At 30.8% G+C, this 18,895-nt stretch overlaps 1 protein-coding gene across 1 annotated transcript; it reads right to left on the reverse strand.

The window, feature by feature from the left end:
* Nucleotides 1-16,672: 16,672 nt before the first annotated feature.
* On the reverse strand, nt 16,673-18,838 carry LOC104773347 (pentatricopeptide repeat-containing protein At4g18520). Its single transcript, XM_010497935.2, has one exon. It carries the CDS (start codon nt 18,668-18,670, stop codon nt 16,805-16,807), a length of 1,866 nt encoding a protein of 621 aa, XP_010496237.1. The 5' UTR covers nt 18,671-18,838; the 3' UTR covers nt 16,673-16,804.
* Between the last annotated feature and the right edge of the window lie 57 nt (nt 18,839-18,895).

Genomic DNA, 18,895 nt, shown 5'->3' on the forward strand with positions numbered 1-18,895 from the left:
ACGCTGTCACCGGTCAGTCAGAAGTGCTTATCAAGTGGAAGGGAATGCCGGATTATGAGAGCTCCTGGGAGTGTATTTCCACCATCAAGGGACAGTTTCCCAAGTTCAACCTTGAGAACAAGGTTGTAGTTGAAGGGGAGAGTAATGATATGTGTAACGCAAGGCGCCCACCAGTTCTGTTTAAGTATCGGACGAGGCTCAAGGCCCAAGAGGAATCCAACAAGGACCTAGAAGCGGTTAGGTGTCATGTTGACTGGAAGGATCAGGAAAAGACTGTTTACCATAGCTAGTAATAAAGTAACCGTAGTTAAGTAATAAGTCTCTATGCTAGCTGGCGTGATTACTGTATCGAGTCACAACGGCTACTAGGACTAATAAGACAAGAGTAGTATAAAGTAGAAGGTAAGGTAGAGGAGAGAGGTATCTAGACTTTGGATCAACTTGTAAGGGGGAGGGAGAGAATCCGTAAGTTCTCTAAAGACTTGTATTCCGATATCTCATAATAAAGAAGTGTTTTCGTGTAAATCTGTTCTTTACAAAGTTTGGATCTCTATTATCTATAATTGATTTAACTAAGATTGTGTAAAATAATTAAATCATTAGGAACAATATGACTTAATCATAGTGTATAAATGACTTATTGTTTATTTAGATTCCTTATTTTTTGTTATAATAATGAAAAATTAAAATAAAATCTCAGATACGAAATAAAACAAACTAAATATAACAAACAAATAGTCATGAAGTATATTACGGGTTAAAAAATAATATAAACATTTAGCCGTATAAATAACCTGAATATTTAGTTATTACTCTATTTACACAAAATCCAATATTTTAGAAACAAATACAACATAAAATATAAATAATATTAAAAATTATATACATGCAGCGTATCGCAGGTTAAAATCTAGTCTTAATAAATAAATCAAGCCACAACCGGACTGGGGGATTCTGTGACCGTAAAAAAACAAAAAGGTAGAGAGCAAATTGGTTAATAAAGTATTTTACAACCATCTTAATGTTTTAAATAAAAAACTATTATATTGCGAAAAATAACTATTATAAATTAGGTATCAAACCCCCACGATTTCGCAATTTTTATCACAATTTTATTTTAATATATAAATATTTGTTAAGTTCATGTATATATTTTTATATGTTTATTGCATAATATTCTTAAAAACAAACTTAACCTTTACATTTGATTAACGAAAATTTCATATTGACGTGTTCTTGTTCAATCCATTTAATTAATAAGTTACTCTTTGCCAATGATGTAATTTACACATATTTCACTCAATAGTTTTAAACAAAATTGTAATTAAAATATGCAATTGAAAATATCTTTTTCTGTGTCTCTTTTCAAAAATATTCCTTCATGTTGTTATTTTCAAAAATATATTGTTTTTGTCAACCATTAGGCCACAACAGGCCGGCCTATTAGCCTAATCCCTACATTCTTAGGGAGCAAGACTCGATCCCTGGTGTGAGGGTTGCTTGTGCATTAAGTAATTACCATTGGCCACTGCACTAAGGTCAAAAATATCCATTTTTAATATATAAAATGACTAAATTCTAAACCTTAAACTCCAAATACTAAACAATACCCCTTTAAAACTATATCCTAAATGTAACATAGAGAACCCAAATCTAAAAAAAATATTCTAAAAAATTAATTTAACATATTGTAATTGTGTAAAAAAGGGCAAAAATGAAAATGTTCAAAATATGAGGTATTTTTTTAAGATGTATATCAAAATTGGTATTTCTAACAAATTCCCCAATAATAAATGAAAAAAGAACATAAATAAGAGTTGTAATAAAAAATATAGTACAAAATGTTATACGGTAATAAATCTGTATAATAATAACAATCCGAATAAATGCGACCAACAATTGTGTTTTTTCAATCGTATCTTTTGGATATTTTCTGAAAAGTCATGATGGATCATTAAAATGGTTATTTATGAAAAAGTACAACTGCTCACTGTAAAATTATGTTGATTGGAACATTCATATCTTTTGAAATCTATATATATATATATATATATATATTTGTCTATTTAAACTGTTTTCATTTTTCTTGTCATGACACAAAATCAACTAAAATTTCAATCTCAATGATATATACATTTTTCTAAATTATTTTATAACATTCATTGTTTTAAAAGTAAAAAAATTCCTCTAATTCTTGATTTAACAAATTTTTTTTGGAATGATGAATCTAATTTACATCTTTTAGTTAATAGCAATCCGAATAAATGCCACCAAAGGTTGTGTTTTTTCAATCGTACCTTTTGGATAATTTTCCAAAAAAATCTGTAGAAAATTTAAATTATGTGTTTTACAAAAAGTTGTGATTGTTCATTGTAACAGTTTTTTTGTAAAGTTGCAACTGTTCATTGTAGAGTTATGTCTATTCAAATATTCATATTTTTGAAATCTATAATATTTGTCTGTTTGAAGTGTTTTCATTTTTTTGCCATGAGACAAAATAATATAAAATTTCAATCTCAACGATTTTTACAAAATTATTCTCTGGCATTCATTCTTTTAAAAATAAAGAAATTTCTCCAATTCTTGATTTAACAAAAGATTTTGGAATGATGAATCTAATTTACAACTTTTAGTTAATTTTATATATAAAAATTTAATGAAAATACCTAAAATTTGTTTTCCAAGAGTCAGATGGATTGTATAGTGAGCATTTGGATTTGAATTTTGAATATGATAATAAAAATGTCTTCTATTTAAAAGCAGTTTATATGAGTTTGTAGGTATAATCAAGTGCAGACACAACAGTTGTGATTTTTTGTAGTACCTTTCGTAAAAAAAATTGTTTTTTTTGTTTTTTTTTTAATTTAAATGGTTGTATCTATTCATTGTAGAGTTGTATCTTTTCACTCTATTTTATTTTTATTTTTTATCACAACTTTTCGTACTAATAGGTGTGTTTATTTAAATAGTCATGCTTTTGAACTCTCTTTATATTTGTCTCTTCATCACTAATTAACAAGTTCGTTGAAACAAATTTTCTATTTATGTTAAATCTAAATAATTTGAATATTAATATCTAATATTAAATGTCATTCTATAATCTAACTAAAATTTTAGAAATGATTATAGTAATATAAAATTTAATATATAATTTACATTTGCGTCTATTTATCGTAACTTTTCATTAAAAACTATTTTAATATTTAAAATTTATTTTCTTTTGTGTTTAAGAGTTGTGTATTTTAATTTTAATTTTTCGTTGATACAGTTTAACTCATTATCAAATATATTTTTAATTATGGTTATTTAATAGAAAATTACATTTACTCATTACAACCATTAGTTTAATATTCTCAGTTAGGATTAGCCCTGGGCATTCGGGTTTCCGAACCCGATCGGGTTCAGGTTTTCGGGTTTTTGAATTTAGACATATAGAACCCGTTCGGGTTTCTAGTACTTTTAAGTTTGGGTTTGGGTATTACTCGTTCGGGTTCGGCTAATTCGGGTATACCAGAACTCAGTCAAACCATGAAAAAAAAAACTAATTTTTATTTTTATATAAATTTTGGAAAATTTGTATATATATAAATATTTAACATTTCATCTTAAAACAGAGAAACTAAGATGGCAAAATAGTTAAAAATGCACCCTTAAATACTTAAGGTGAAAAGTTCCCTAGGCCAGTATCCTACCAAGTCGGTGCCTACACGCAGCCACCAGTTTCCACTTTGGGGATCCTGTAAATGTTTTTATTTTCTATTAGTTCAGAAAAAAAGCTGATAATATTATAATATAATTTTAATTTTTTTTTCAGCAAAAATAAATTATATTAATGAATTAGAAAAGTCATTACATAATTGGTTTGATAACCAAATGGGAGGTGAGTAACAATCTGAGTAAAAAATATTTGTGTTACAACCAAATTTGGCTAAATTATGCGCAGCATAATTGGACGTTCTAGGAGAAAAAACTACTTGACATGATTTAAAACATGAGATCCAGTACATAATGTCTTGAACTATACTCACAATTGAGATATCAAAATTTAATTTATGGATTATTTTTGTTAGAGTTTTATTATCTCCTTCGAAAACAATATTTGTTATTCCCCTGATCCATGTTTGTTGTAGTGCTGATAGTAGAGCTTTTGCTTCCGCTTCCAATGAAGATGCTGCAGAACCTAAAACTGATGCTCCCCAGCCTAAAGAGACGCTATCCTTATCACGTAGAATCCACCCACCTTTTGCCTGATTTGTGTTCGAGTCATATGCTGCATCATAGTTGCATTTTATGTATGGATGCTTAGGTCTTTGCCATGCCTTCTGATGATTAGTATGTGTGGAGATGACTGACATGTTTTTGAGATGATGAAACCTATTCCATTCACGAACATCTGCTTGTGCACGAAGGATGGTGTTACCCGGAACTTCTTGAAGACCTTCAAAAGTAAAACGATTTCTATTTTTCCATATATGCCAGAGTATCCAGTAGGGAAGATATGCATTGTGTTTTGATGTAGTCGGGTCATTAGAAAAAACTAGCAAGGCCTCAATAAAATCTTCTACTGTCGGATAATTACGACAGTAAATCGAGGAAGGCAATTTAGAAAGTAGCCAGATTGATTGAGCAAAAGGGCATAAAAAGAAAATATGTTCAATTGTTTCATCACCCCGAAAGCAACGGGGACATACGGGATCCAGGTTCATGCCACGAGAATTTAGACGGGTAAGGGTTGGGATGGACTTTGAGAGGATTCGCCAAAGAAAATGTTTTAGTTTTGGGATTATATTAAGTTTCCAAATTTTTTGTTTTAGTAGCACAGAGCCATGAGGTATAGGAGGCAAGTTTGGTGGTTGATGTGAATTATATCTCGATAACCAATACCCGGAGCGAACAGTATAATCCCCTGACTTATTAAAATGCCAAACGATTTTGTCAGGGAGTAAATTGCGAGGAAGGTATATGTTTTTGAGTTGTTGTTGATCTTCCTCAATAATATTATCACTGATTTTGTCATTGTTCCAATGGTGGCGGGTTCCAGTTGAGCAAATATAATCACTTAAATATGAATTTTGTTCAACACTATTGGTAGAAACCGGTTTGGGAAGAGGTGTGGTAATAACATTGTCCTGGTTTACTCTTATGCTCTTTCCATCCCCTACAACATATCGATAGCCTTGTTTGATAATCTTCATTCCTTCCAAAATTGATGCCCATCCATAGGATTGATTTACTCTCTGTTTTGCATCTAAGATATTATCATCGCAACAATATCTACTCTTGAAAATTCTTGCAAAGAGTGATGTTGGGTGTTGTATCAAACGCCATGCTTGTTTTGCAAGTAAGGCGTCATTAAATTTAGCGAGGTCTTTAAAAACCCAAACCCCCCTCCTTTTTTGAATACTGTAACCGTTGCCAAGCTATCCATGGTATCCCATTACCTTGATTGCTTTTTTCCCACCAAAATCTTTGTAATATGCTTTCAATTTCAGATAGCACTCCCTGAGGGATTTTAAAACAAGACATTGAAAAAACAGGCATAGCCATGGCAACAGATTTTATTAGGATCTCCTTGCCCGCTTGGGATAGATATCTTCCTCGCCAAGATGATGTTCTGTCCTTAACCTTATCAATGATGTACTGGAACATTTCAATTTTCTTTTTTCCAAATTGTTCAGGTAGTCCAAGGTACTTACCACCCCCTCCATGATTCGGGATATTTAAGATTGTCTTCAGTCTGTTTTGAAGTTGTCCCGAAACTCGTGAGCCGAATGTGATTAGGGATTTGCTTGTGTTAATCTTTTGCCCTGAGTAGTATTCGTAAACTTCAAACGCTTCCTTGATGGCTTTACAGTTTCGAGCATTTGCTTGGCAAAAATATAACGAGTCATCAGCAAATTGTAGATGTGTAATAGCCGGCACATTATTACCTATTCTGACACCCTGAATATCTCCATCTTGCACTCGGCTACGGATAAGATGACTCATGATATCTGCGCACAGAATAAAAAGGTATGGTGATAGGGGATCACCCTGACGAATTCCTCTCTTAGGAATGATCATCCCTTGTGAGCATCCATTAATGAGAACTGAGTAATTAACAGAACGAACGGAAGCCATGATCCATTGAATCCACTTTCTTGAGAAGCCAAACAAAATCATTGTCGTTTCAAGGAAATCCCACTCAACCCTGTCGTACGCTTTAGTGACATCTGTTTTAATGGCCATATAATTTTTGGAGACCCTCTTTCGTGATTTTAAGGAATGCATCACCTCGTGTGCTATCATGACATTGTCAGTAATCAATCTCCCTGGTACGAAAGCAGCTTGAGTATCAGACACAATATTATCCAAATGTTTCTTTAGTCTATTAACCAAACACTTTGAGATGATTTTATAGAGAACATTGCATAAAGCAATAGGCCTAAAGTCCGAGAAGGTTGTAGGTGTGGTTATCTTTGAGATGAGGCAAATATTAGTGTGATTGATGCCTGACTTCATGTAAGAAGTGTCAAAAAAATCTTTTACTTCGGTGATTATATCAGGTCCAATGATATCCCAGTACTGCTTATAGAATCTTGCAGTTAGGCCATCCGGACCAGGGGCACGATCATCACCAATGTGGGAGAGGGCTTCATATATTTCTTCTAAGGTAAAGTCTTTGGTTAAATCATCATTGATGTCTTGTGTCACGGTTGATGGAAAATCTCCAAAATCAATTGGCGAAACTGGTATTCGACTTGAAGTGTACACCTTAGTGAAGTAATCGTGAGCATGATCGCCAATGTTTTTATCCCCCTTGTATTCTTTGCCTGCTGCATCTTTGATAGAAGTTATTATGTTTTTTGCATATCTTGTTTTTGTACTTGCGTGAAAGTAGCCAGTGTTGCGATCTCCGCAGTTTAGCCATCTGTTTCTGCTCTTTGTGAACCAGTACTATTCTTCGTCTCTGTAAGCCTTGGTGCGTTCATCTTGCAAACGAGGGATATGACGCCTTAGTGATCTATTTGTACTCTCCATTGCTCTATTGAGCTCTCGCTCATAGAACTCAATTCGTTTTGACGAGTTTATATTTGCAGAGTGTTTTCTCTTAGCCATCGTTCGTCTGCACGCATTAATCTGATCACAAATGGAATAATGATCTTGTTTTTTACATAAATTCCATCCTCTGTCAACTGTTTCAGCAAAGTTTTCAATTTCTGTTAATCTTTTATCGAAACGGAATGGTTTTGATGAAGATCGTTGTGGTGGGTTTATGGTTATTAATATTGGTTTATGATCTGAACCATTGAATTCAAGAAATTCTGCCTCAGCCATTGGGTAGAGAGCTTCCCATTCTGAGTTTACCATAGCTCTATCTAGACAGCATTTAACAGTGTAGTTTTGTCTCTCACCCACCCAAGAAAACTTGTCCCCTTTCGCTTTTAAATCTGATAAGTTGCAGGTTGCAATCATACGGTTAAAATTTCTGAAAGTCCATGCTTCGCGTGGAGGACCACCAACCTTCTCAGAATTATCTCTAATTTCATTGAAATCACCTGCAATCAACCAAGAGCCAGTACGAGTACAACCTATACCCTCTAAGAAGTCCCAAAAATGATGTCTTAGACTTTGATTGGGGTTACCATACACACCAGAAAAATAAAAGTCATTATTATTAAAGTTAATATGGACATCGATGATGCGTTCATCCTGATACAAGGTGGATAGAATAACATCATCTGTCCACATCATTGCCAAACCACCACTCCGACCTCGGGGGGGTTCAGTTACAATATTATTGTAGCCTAAAGTTGAAGCAAAGTTACATACAGTAGTACTAGAGTTTAAAGTTTCACATAAAAAAAAGTACATGTGGTTTGAGAATACGGCATAAGCGAGTTAATCTACTTTGTGTTGAAGGTGAGCAGATGCCGTTGTAGTTCCAGGTGACGACTCTCATGGAGGCATTGGGGGAACCGGCCTCCCCGCGGCTCCGTCCAATCTGTTGCTGTTACAAGACGCCTCAGACTCTGCCTTGGTTCGTTTCTTGATCTGACACAGGACCGTCAGATCTTCCCTTGCCTCCCATTGTTGGTAGTAGCGTTCCACATCACAATTCTTACGTTTCTTTCCCTGGAGAGTCAGGTAAGCAGATGGTGAATTAGTAAGATTGTGTCCATCGGGATGAATGGACTTACCTTTCTTAAACAAAATGCATAATTTTAATTTATAAAATACATAAAATGTAAAGAAAAACCACCTTCCAAACCAGAATAATTATCTCAAACTGGCGACCTTCGATTGATGCTAGATAAAGGAGAAATAGCACCTCCTAGGACAACCTCGCTGCTGGTTTGAACAAACCCAGGTTGGCGAAGGTTATAGCCTCCGATTGTATTTTATGCGTCACTCTGTGAATATCAATATTATTGTTAGAATGCAGAAAAAAAATCATTCATAACCATGTTATTGTACATATATGTTTCTATGTGAAAAACAACATCTTGGACGTTTTAAATTTCTTTTTTCATATCATAAGAGGATTTACTGTTATTATTGTATGTGATCATAACAACAACAACCAGAAACAAAAAGTAAGCCGAGAAATTATGTTTTCTTCTCAAATAATAAATTTAACTGTTGATACTTTTTATTAAAATAATTCAACTACGTACGTGATGCATTTTGCTTATAAGAAAATTTATGTGTACATCCAGTTCGCATGTGTGGCCATGCATTCCGTGATACATGAAAATTATTAAAATTTATGTCATTATCATATTATCTACCAAAACATGTGTCTTCAGAGAAACAAAAACCTTAAAAACTAACAGTAAGATTTTATTATGTCGTTTTTAATTACTTTAAATACTGAGTAAGTTTCTTTTAAATTTTGGATTCTAATAAAGACGAAAAATTCAAATTCAAGTATGGGTTGATTTTGCATCTTATTTTTCTCTTTCTAACATAGTTGGAAAATAAATTGGAAGCTTATAACTTTTTTGCATATTAAAGTCAGTGTTATTAAGAATACTTATTACATGTATAGAATACAGTGAATGAAAGGTTTTTACGAACTAAGTTCTGTGTTACTAAGAAAACACAATCATTTTTTTAATCTGTATTATTGCAAAAAAAAAAAAAAAAAAAAAAAAAAANAAAACAAGACGAATTATAGATATAGTTGGTTCTATAGTAAATCCAGTCAATTTAAATATCTATATATTGTTGATAATCTTGTTTTCTTAACCTAAAAGTATAAGAGCAATGCTCCATTAACGTATACTGTATGTATATACTATATAGAATTATTATGGATAATAACTTACTGGTAATAAAAATATATGCAAAATATTTTTAGATATTAACAAAAAAATAAGCAAAATATATGCAAAATATAAACAAAACATAAGTAAAATATTTTTACTTATGTGTTTTGATATTATTTGTTCTTAGGAAAACTATGTAATGTCTATTTACAAAAAAAAAAACGAAAATAACTAAAAGTAGCACCTTCCAGACCAGAATAGTTGGTTCTATATATAGTAAATCCAATCAATTTAAATATCTATATATTGTTGATAATCTTGTTTTCTTAACCTAAAAGTATAAGAGCAAGGCTCCATTAACGTATACTGTTTGTATATACTATATAGAATTATCATGGATAATAACTTACTGGTAATAAAAATAAGGATAAATTATGTTTGAAACTGTGAAAAAGAAAAAAAAAAAAAAAAAGGTAAAATAGACATACCGTCCAAATGAACAATCTTGGCTTGTTGTCTTGGTATAACCCCTCGCACACCTAAATAGTTAAATTAACAAAATTATTTACTATATTAGTCTCATGTATTTGATTTAAATTAGCGGTTTAGGAAAATAATAATAATAAAAAACAAAAATTATTCTAAACCTGCCAGCCGACTTCAATCGTGTTGAGATATTTTGTCTCATAGTCTCCCGAAGTTATTCAAACTTGGGCACGACTCAACTCGCCACGGTTTTCATCGACCGGTTCCCACACATTGATCGTAGCTATGGTCCCATACAGCTTCTGTAGGCGATCCGTAGCCACCTCTGCATACTATTATTTACAACCAAAAAGATACCACAGTTAATAAAGTTATAAACGGCTGATTTCTTAAACATTTACTACTGTTTTATAATATTTGTAAACTAAACAAACTTCTAATCATGATATCTGACCAGAGGAACAAAAAACATTGATCTTAACTAGGTAAAAACCCGCGCTATGCCGCGTGATAGATTTTTAAGCTTATTTTATTTGAGCCTTTGAGGTAAGTATGATTAGTTAAATTTTTAAATGTTTGTAAAATTTAGTATTTTTCATTTGCTCATTTTAGTAATTTTACTTATACTCATATTTTTAGATTGAAATTTTTTATTCATATAGTTCTAATTCCAAGACCCATTTTTAGAGATTTCAACATCTAGATGACAAAAATGTAACCAGGTTCATTAATTATAAGAAATTTAAGTCTCTGATATAATAACGATAAGTTGTCTATATAATTTATCGATAAGTTATTTTCTAACAAAAATTTATATATATAGCAATCTATACCAGAAAATAATCATTGGCTGTAAAATATCACTCTATATGTATCAAGTTAAATGGACTTTTAGAAATGTCGATAAGTTAGTTTGTGACAAACTTATATACCAAATTTTCAAATATAAACCTTGGCTAGGATGCAGAGAAGTTATTAATTTTAATTTTATTTTTTGAAGCTTTGTTAATCCAAACAAAACCTTTTAAGTACCACCATCAAACACAAATAAATCATAAACAGATTTTTTCACCTTCATATAAAAATTTAAATTGACAAAATTGTATATACATGAATCATTTTAACTCAACGCTATTTTCGAAATGACAAAAGAGAACAAAATTTACCTTCTTAATGAAGTACTCAACGTTAGTATTCCACTCAGAGAATCAGGTTTATGCTCATCCGTTCTCCACCGCGTCAGTACTAATATCCACACCTTCATCTTCCTTCTCTTATGCACAAACCCTATTTTTTCTTCCAAAACTATTTCTCTCAACTCCCAAAAAATAACTACTGTACGTGTAAAACCAAGAAGGCATCAACTGTGAGTTGTCTTTAGAAACAAAAAAAATCCATTGAATATGATTTCAATTTATGGTATAGTGCAATTTACTTTGCTTTTTTTTTTGGAATGAATGTAAAATATATTAGGGGAAAAACCTTGTTTATATTTACGACATCCTTGTAAATATATTAATCTCATGTGTGAGATTCTGCCATGTTTGCTCTATCAAAATATTGTAAAGTAAATAATCTAAAGAATCTATTCTAGTCATCAACTAATTATAATTTAGAAAAAAGTATTTTTAATTTGGCCAAAGAAAATAGTATTTAAACTCAAAAATCAATACTTAAGAGTATCAAACGACACATTAAGCAAAGCCAATATTGTTAAGCCTAATCCATTTAGAAGCACCAAACAAAACATCGAATGGTATACACAAGTGACACTTCTCTCTACCCCTCGTTTACATCAATTCGACATTAGCATAAGAGATATGCAGTTATATATACGAATTAGAATATGCATGATTAAGTTTCCTTGCTTACCTTCTCATCAACAAACCACCAAGTTGCAGGTCACCAGCCAGTTCATGAAAAAAAAATGTATAAATACGATCGAAAAGCAAAGTTGGAAACTGCAAAACACACAAACAAAAAGATAAAAAAAAAAAAACACAAAAGGTAGTCAAATCTCATGATTGTGTTTTTATAGAAGAAGAACTAACGTTACAAACTTTAAATGCACGAAATAAATTCATATTTTATTACAATAGAACCTCCATAAATTAATACTCCGTAAATTAATAAGCTCTATAAATTAATAAATTTCTTCAGTCCTAAGTCGGGACTAATGTAATTTTGGACACAATTCGTTAATTTAATAAGATAATGATTTTTTTGAAAATCCTTTGTAAATATATACTCCTATCAATAATATAAATTAATAATTTTATAAAATTATCTAAATATATGTATATATACACATTAATTTTTATTATTTTTACTCTATAAAAATCTTTGTGTGCTATCTTCAAAACATGATAATTGTTATTTTCATTGTAATTGATTTTATAAAAATATTAGTTATAACAATTAAATCTTATTTTTAATTTTTTTTACCAAATTAAAAAAATTTCTCTATAAACTAATAATTATTAATTTATCAATAAATTAAAACCTCTATAAATTAATAGGTTTTCATGGTTCCAACTTTATTAATTTATAGAGGTTTTACTGTATATGGAGGACAAGCATCAAATACTAACATAGCGATTAAACTTGCATGGATTGAAACCATCAGATACAAATTATTAAGCAAAGAAAACCCAGCCACACTTGATTTCTCTTAAAAAACCAGGATATACCCTCAATCAAAGCAATACGCTAGGAACTATTCCGTCGAAAATAACGTTTAACTTAATATATAATCCCAAATTTTAAAGTCACAAACAATACAAAATAGAAGATTTATTCATGAAAATATAAGTGATTGAAAGATAAAGAGAACCGGAAAACATCTGACTGGTGTTTTCTATAGGGTTTAAATTTTTTTGGAATTGTGAATATTGACATGTTGGCAAAATTAGAGATGAGCTGTATTTATTGTTATAATTTTATTGGTTACACATTTTAATTGATTTGTCCTCCTTCAACCAAAAAGTTGATGTGTCAACACATGAGAGAAACTCTTTCTTCTTTTATAGTTTTATTGTATTGATTCCAAAATTCAATTAAAGAAACAAGTTTCAGGCGCGGCCCAGTTAAATATAAAGAAACAATTTAGGCCTTAAAGGCCAGAAACATTTGTAATAAAGTTTTCATTTGACCATAATCAAACTATAAAGAAAAAAGTTGGACTAAAACATATATTTTCTTGAAATCGACATAGTTTAAAAACGTATGACTAGTACAGTAAAATATATAATAAGATTAACCGCTAAAATATATAATAGGATTAACCGCTTTATGTACCTCATGTTGGAGACTACTGTTAACCCTGCCCGTTTCAGGTTTTGCCCGATGATCCAAAGCGGTTACGTTTTGCATCGGTATTGCGCCTATGGCACACTTCATCTTGCTGACTTGTGCTTCAAATGTTTATCATTCAATTTTTGTCCTTGAAATTTCATTTAAAATTTTTAGTAAAAACGAAATTAAAATATAAATAAAAAAATCGGCACATGCTATTATAAATAAAAAAATTTTTAAAAAATGTAAAAAACAAACCTGTATCTTGTGATTTTTTAAAAGAGGATGGCAAAAAGCTGGTTGTTCATACTTGCCGATGCAAACGATCTCATCTGAAGCCTGTAAAATTAAATTTCAAAACATATAAAACATATTAGTATATTTTTATCACAAAAAAAAATTAGCAAAAAAAAGAAAGAAAATATACAGAAGTATTATCAGGTATGGATATATCGATTTTCGTTATATTCAAATAATTTCATAATATATAATTTAAAAATTTAAATTTAATTTATTTATTTTCCCAAAATATTTCCCCCGCGATATTGCGGAGGGACTGAGTCCTAGTATATCTATATACTAGGTAACAACCCATACTATGTGCGATACAAAATAATTATTAAATATTTTTACTGTAATTTTTATTTACAAAATCTATAATATTTATCGGTAATTGGAATCTAAAATTCGATTGTGTAGTATATATATATATATATATATTTTAAAAAATATATTAAAATTTTGTATAATAATTAAAATTTAACCCGTGAAAATTATTTAATATCAATCTTATATTATCATATCATATGAACAAATAGTTCTTAAAATTCATTTTAAAGATTTTATGAAAGTGTAATTAAAGCATATAATTAAGTTAATAAGATAATATAAAAGTTTAATTTTGGGTGTTAATTATATTTTTGGAAAACTAATGTAAATATTATTAAATACTAATGGCAAATAAAAGAAATAGTGTCTGGAGCTCTGTAAATGCGACACGTCAGCATTTTGTGTGAGAGTGCTTCTCTTTTAATATATAAGGGATAATAGCAAACCCACTTTTTTGTGTCATCTTTAATCCAACGGATGAGATTTGTTGTATTATTCCAGCTAACGGTTGAAACTTATTAATGATCCCAACAGTTGCAAGTCTTTTTTTATTCATTTTTGGGGGTCAACTTTAATCTAACGGATGAGATTATTTATATTATCTCATCTATCGATTTAGAATATTAATGATCCCAACAGTAACAAGTTTATTTTTCCATAATCGTGTTTCTTCGTTGTACTCCCATCTTTCAAAAATCACACCTATTAATTTTTACACATTTTTGTTTCACACGTCTATGTTTTACAACTCTGTATTTTACACCTCTTTGTTTATTTATATGTAGATTTTTATTAAAACAAGTTTCGAATTTATTGTTTTCTGAGTATTATTTTAATTTTAAACTTACCAGTTAATAAATCAACTCAAAGAGTTGATTTATTGGAGTGTTTTTAACTTTTATATATAATAGCAAACCCACTTTTAAGGGTCAATTTAAATATAACGGATGAGATTGTTTTTATTGTCTCATCTAACGGTTTATATTTTTTTAATGATCTTAAAAGTTGCAATGTTTTGATCCAACAGTTGTGTTTCTTCGTCGTACCCCTAACTTTCAATATTTGTACTTGTTAGTTTTTGGACCTTTTTGTTTTACACCTTTTTATTTCACCTCTTTGTTTTCACACCTCTTTATTTTTATTTATATATACAGATTTTTATGGACTTTGAAAAGAGTTTTTTTTTTGTTTTTTTGAGTATTGTTTCACACCTTCAAGTTTTAAAAATTCTGAGTATTGTTTTCTTTAAATTTATTAATCAACATTGATTCACCCATCGTCTAACTTTTGTTTGGTGTCGTTTTCTATTTATACCGCATCAATTATCTCTTCCAAGTATTAATCTAGGTAATTGATTGTGATTTCTAATTTTCCATAGATTTATATGTTTAGTCAATTTGGTTGGTTGCAGGCTTGCAGCTATGAGATCTTTCTCCCTATTTCTCTTATTTTTTTGTGTGTGTAAATTTTGATAGAATATTGATTTAAATTTTGTTTTATGTAATATCTTTGAAAATTGATTATATGAGTATGATTCAGCAAGCCTTGATTCATATATCTTTAACATTATTCTCTTATTGTCACTGAATCGATTTTTATATATACAACAACATTTTTATTTAATTAATTTGGTTGATTCATCTTAGTCATTATTTCTGGTTTTCGGGTTTTCGAGTTTTCGAGTTTTTGGGGGTCAACTTTAATATAACGGATGACTTTGATCCTAAAATACCCAGGGCTAGTTAGGATCACTTTGTCATAATGATTTTTTTTTAATTGTAACTCTTTACCATAATTCTTCATAAAAATATCTTATATTTAGAATACTTTAAACAATATGTTTTGCAAAATTGCGTCTATTTTACATAATATATTTTGTTATAAGTTTTCATTTTAATGGTTGTGTTTTTAGTAATAGTTTATGTATTCAAATTATTCTATTATATTCAAATAATTTCATAATGTATAATTGTAAAATTTAAGTTCAATTTATTTATTTTCTAAAATATTTCTCCCGCGACATTGCGGGGGGACTGAGTCCTAGTATAAACAGTACAAAACAAAAGTATATGATAAAAAACAAACCAAAAGTCGCAGTGGTTTGACAAATAAATTAATTTTAACTAAACGAACGACATAAAATTATTTATATAAAATTTCGTCTTATAGACACAACCATAAATATCAAATTTACCAAAAGTTGCAACGGTTCATAAAATTAATCAAAAGTTTTAATGGTTTATCAAATAAACTAAATTTGTCATAGTTTAATGAAAAAGTTGCAACAATTTTTTTAAAAAATCAAAAATTTAAAACTAATAAATAATAATTTATTAAGAGTTTATCCGAGTGATGTGATTTTAAATATTAAAATACCAAATGTTGCAATGATTCAATTGAACGTTTAGAATAATTTATTCTAATAAATAAAAATTAATAATTTCATTCACACACTGAATAAATATTACAATGATTTAGAAAACAAGTCAAAAAATGCAATAATTGTTTCACAATGATGAGAAGTCATTTTAAAATTATGTATGTCGAAAATAATTTTGAGAGAAGAGGATGATGTTGATAGAATTATAAATTATTTTGATTCATCACTATATTATGAAAAAAAACTGTGTTAAAAAGAAAGTTAAAAAAATTCTCAAAAGAAAAACAAATATATAGATTTATAAAAATGTGTACATTTGAATTGAAAATAAAATTCAAAAATTTCTCAAAAAAAAAGAACAAATATATAGATTTCTAAAGATGTGAATATCTAAAAGACAACTGTTACGAAGATACACAGCTGTTCGTAAGAGATACAACTCTACATTCAACAAATGCAACTTTTAAAAAATACGCAACCGTAGAAAATTTCTGTTAAACCTAAAAAATAACTTATTGAATGAAAAGGTATAACGAAAATATGCAATTGTTTTTTTGCATTTATTCAGATCTATTATTATATAGATTGATTTAAAATCACTATTTATAATGTTAAATCTTTGCATTTGCATTTGAAAATCGAAAATTGCAAATTCAAAATCTTCGAATCTTTATATCATCAACATGAAATTTGTACATTTGTGAATTGGTGCTACTGCGGAACGTTTTTTCTATTAGAAACTTTATCAAACAAGAACTTGAAAAGAGCTTTTAAAGAAGAAAGATTAAGAAGAGGTCTCCAAGTAACAAGTTGCAGAAGATTCAGGTTCATCGAGCTCAATATCTCCACAAGTAGAGAGAATCGTAGCAAATATATAATCATCCACCTCAAATCCTTCTGCCTCCATTCTATACATTAGCTTCAATGCTTCCCTGCAAAACCCATTCCTCGCGTAACCCATTATCATCGCCTTCCATGAGACCAAGTTCTTCTCGGGCATACTGTCGAAAACCCTAAAAGCTTCCGAGACAAATCCACATTTTGCATACATATGAATCAAAGCACTCCCCACAAAGACATTTGACAGAGCATGATTCTTCTTTGCAATGGAATGTATTGATCTGCCGATTAGAAGAGATTCTGAGTTCGCACAAGCTTTTAAAGCCGAAGAGTAAGTAAATGGGTTTGGCTCAACACCATCTTGTATCATCTCTTTCAAGAAGTCCAGCGCTTCTGACTCATGTCCTAAACTCGAACATCCAGAGATCATAGCTGTCCATGAAACCACATCTCTAGATGGCAACTGCTGCAGAACATTGAAAGCGTCACGAGATGCTCCACATTTACAATACAGCCAAACCAAAGTACTTCCAATATAGACATTCTTTTCGATAGAATTCTTGATAATCTGCGCATGAAGTTCCTTCCCCAACAATAAAGCACCAACAGATCCACACGCTCTAAGGATGCTTACTACTGTCAAATTGTTAGCTATCAAATGCCGCCTCTTCATTACTCTAAAGAGGCTGATAGCATCCTCACCAAAACCTTCCCGAGCATGTGCAGCTATAATCGAAGTCCATGTGACCGTGTTTCTATTGCTCATTCCATCAAACACTTTTCTGCAATCAGATATCTCCCCACATTTAGCATACATATCCATCAACGAAGTTCCTACAAAAACATCTGTCTTAATCATCTTTTTAACCACCAAGCTGTGTACTTGCCTTCCAAATCTCATCGCTTTCTCCTCACTACAAGCCTTCAAGATACTGCATACCGTAAACTCGTTAGGCAAAAAACCATGATTCAACATTCCCATAAACATGACTATAGCTTTATTCCCATGCCCTTTTCTTGAACAAGCAGATATAACAGCAGTCCAAGATATCACATCCTTCTCCTCCATCATATCAAACGCTCGTAACGCACTCGTCAACTCACCGCACTGCGCGTAGAAGTAAACAAGAGAACTCTCTACAATGAGATTATCCACTCCAACTTTCACCATATTACCATGAACCTGTCTCCCTAACTCAAACTCTGATCTCCTACTACACAGATTCAACAAACACACAAACATCCTCTGGTTAGTAAAACGTATCCCATGCTTCACGTATTCTTCAAACAGCGCAAAAGCTTCATCCTCAAGACCATACTTCAAATACCCATCAATCATCGCAGTCCAAGTAACAGTGTTTCTGTCAGGCATACTGTCGAACACTTTACGTGCATAAACCAAATCCCCTAATCTAACACAAGAACTAATCAAATTATTCCCAAAATAGATCACTTGATCATCAAAACACTTCAAAGCCATAGCGTGAATCCTTTTAATGAGTCGCATCCCATTAGAAGACTGAAGCCACTCCGCTAACAGAGCATAATCAACTCGTTCGCTATCGAAAGAATCAACACGATTCAAATCTTCTTCTTTAAACTGTCTTAACCCGAAAGAATCACTAAAACCCGAATCAAAAGATGGCTTCTTTCCAGAAACAAGTCGAAACCCAGATAACTTCCCATGCCTCTGTTCCTCTCGCTTCGTTCTTGAATCGTTACTGTAACATATCGTCGGAGATTTGAAGTTTTGAGTAACCGGAATCTCTGAAATACGAAGACGCGGTTGAATTAACGTTAATGAAAACATTGATTGAGAGAATGAGAGAAGCTTCAAGGTTCAGATATATCCCGCCGGGAAAAATGAAAAATTTCAGATAAAGTTTTGTTTTTTATTAACGCAAAAAAAAAAAGTTTCGATTGTTTTTATTTAATAATCTGATCTGGTAATTATGACGACGACAACAAATAATATCTCGGTCGGTTTTTCAAATTCCTACGAGAGACAAATATTACACAACACGACTTTAAATAA

This window comes from Camelina sativa, unplaced genomic scaffold, assembly GCF_000633955.1.
Source record: "Camelina sativa cultivar DH55 unplaced genomic scaffold, Cs unpScaffold00518, whole genome shotgun sequence".
Classification (NCBI taxonomy): domain Eukaryota; kingdom Viridiplantae; phylum Streptophyta; class Magnoliopsida; order Brassicales; family Brassicaceae; genus Camelina; species Camelina sativa.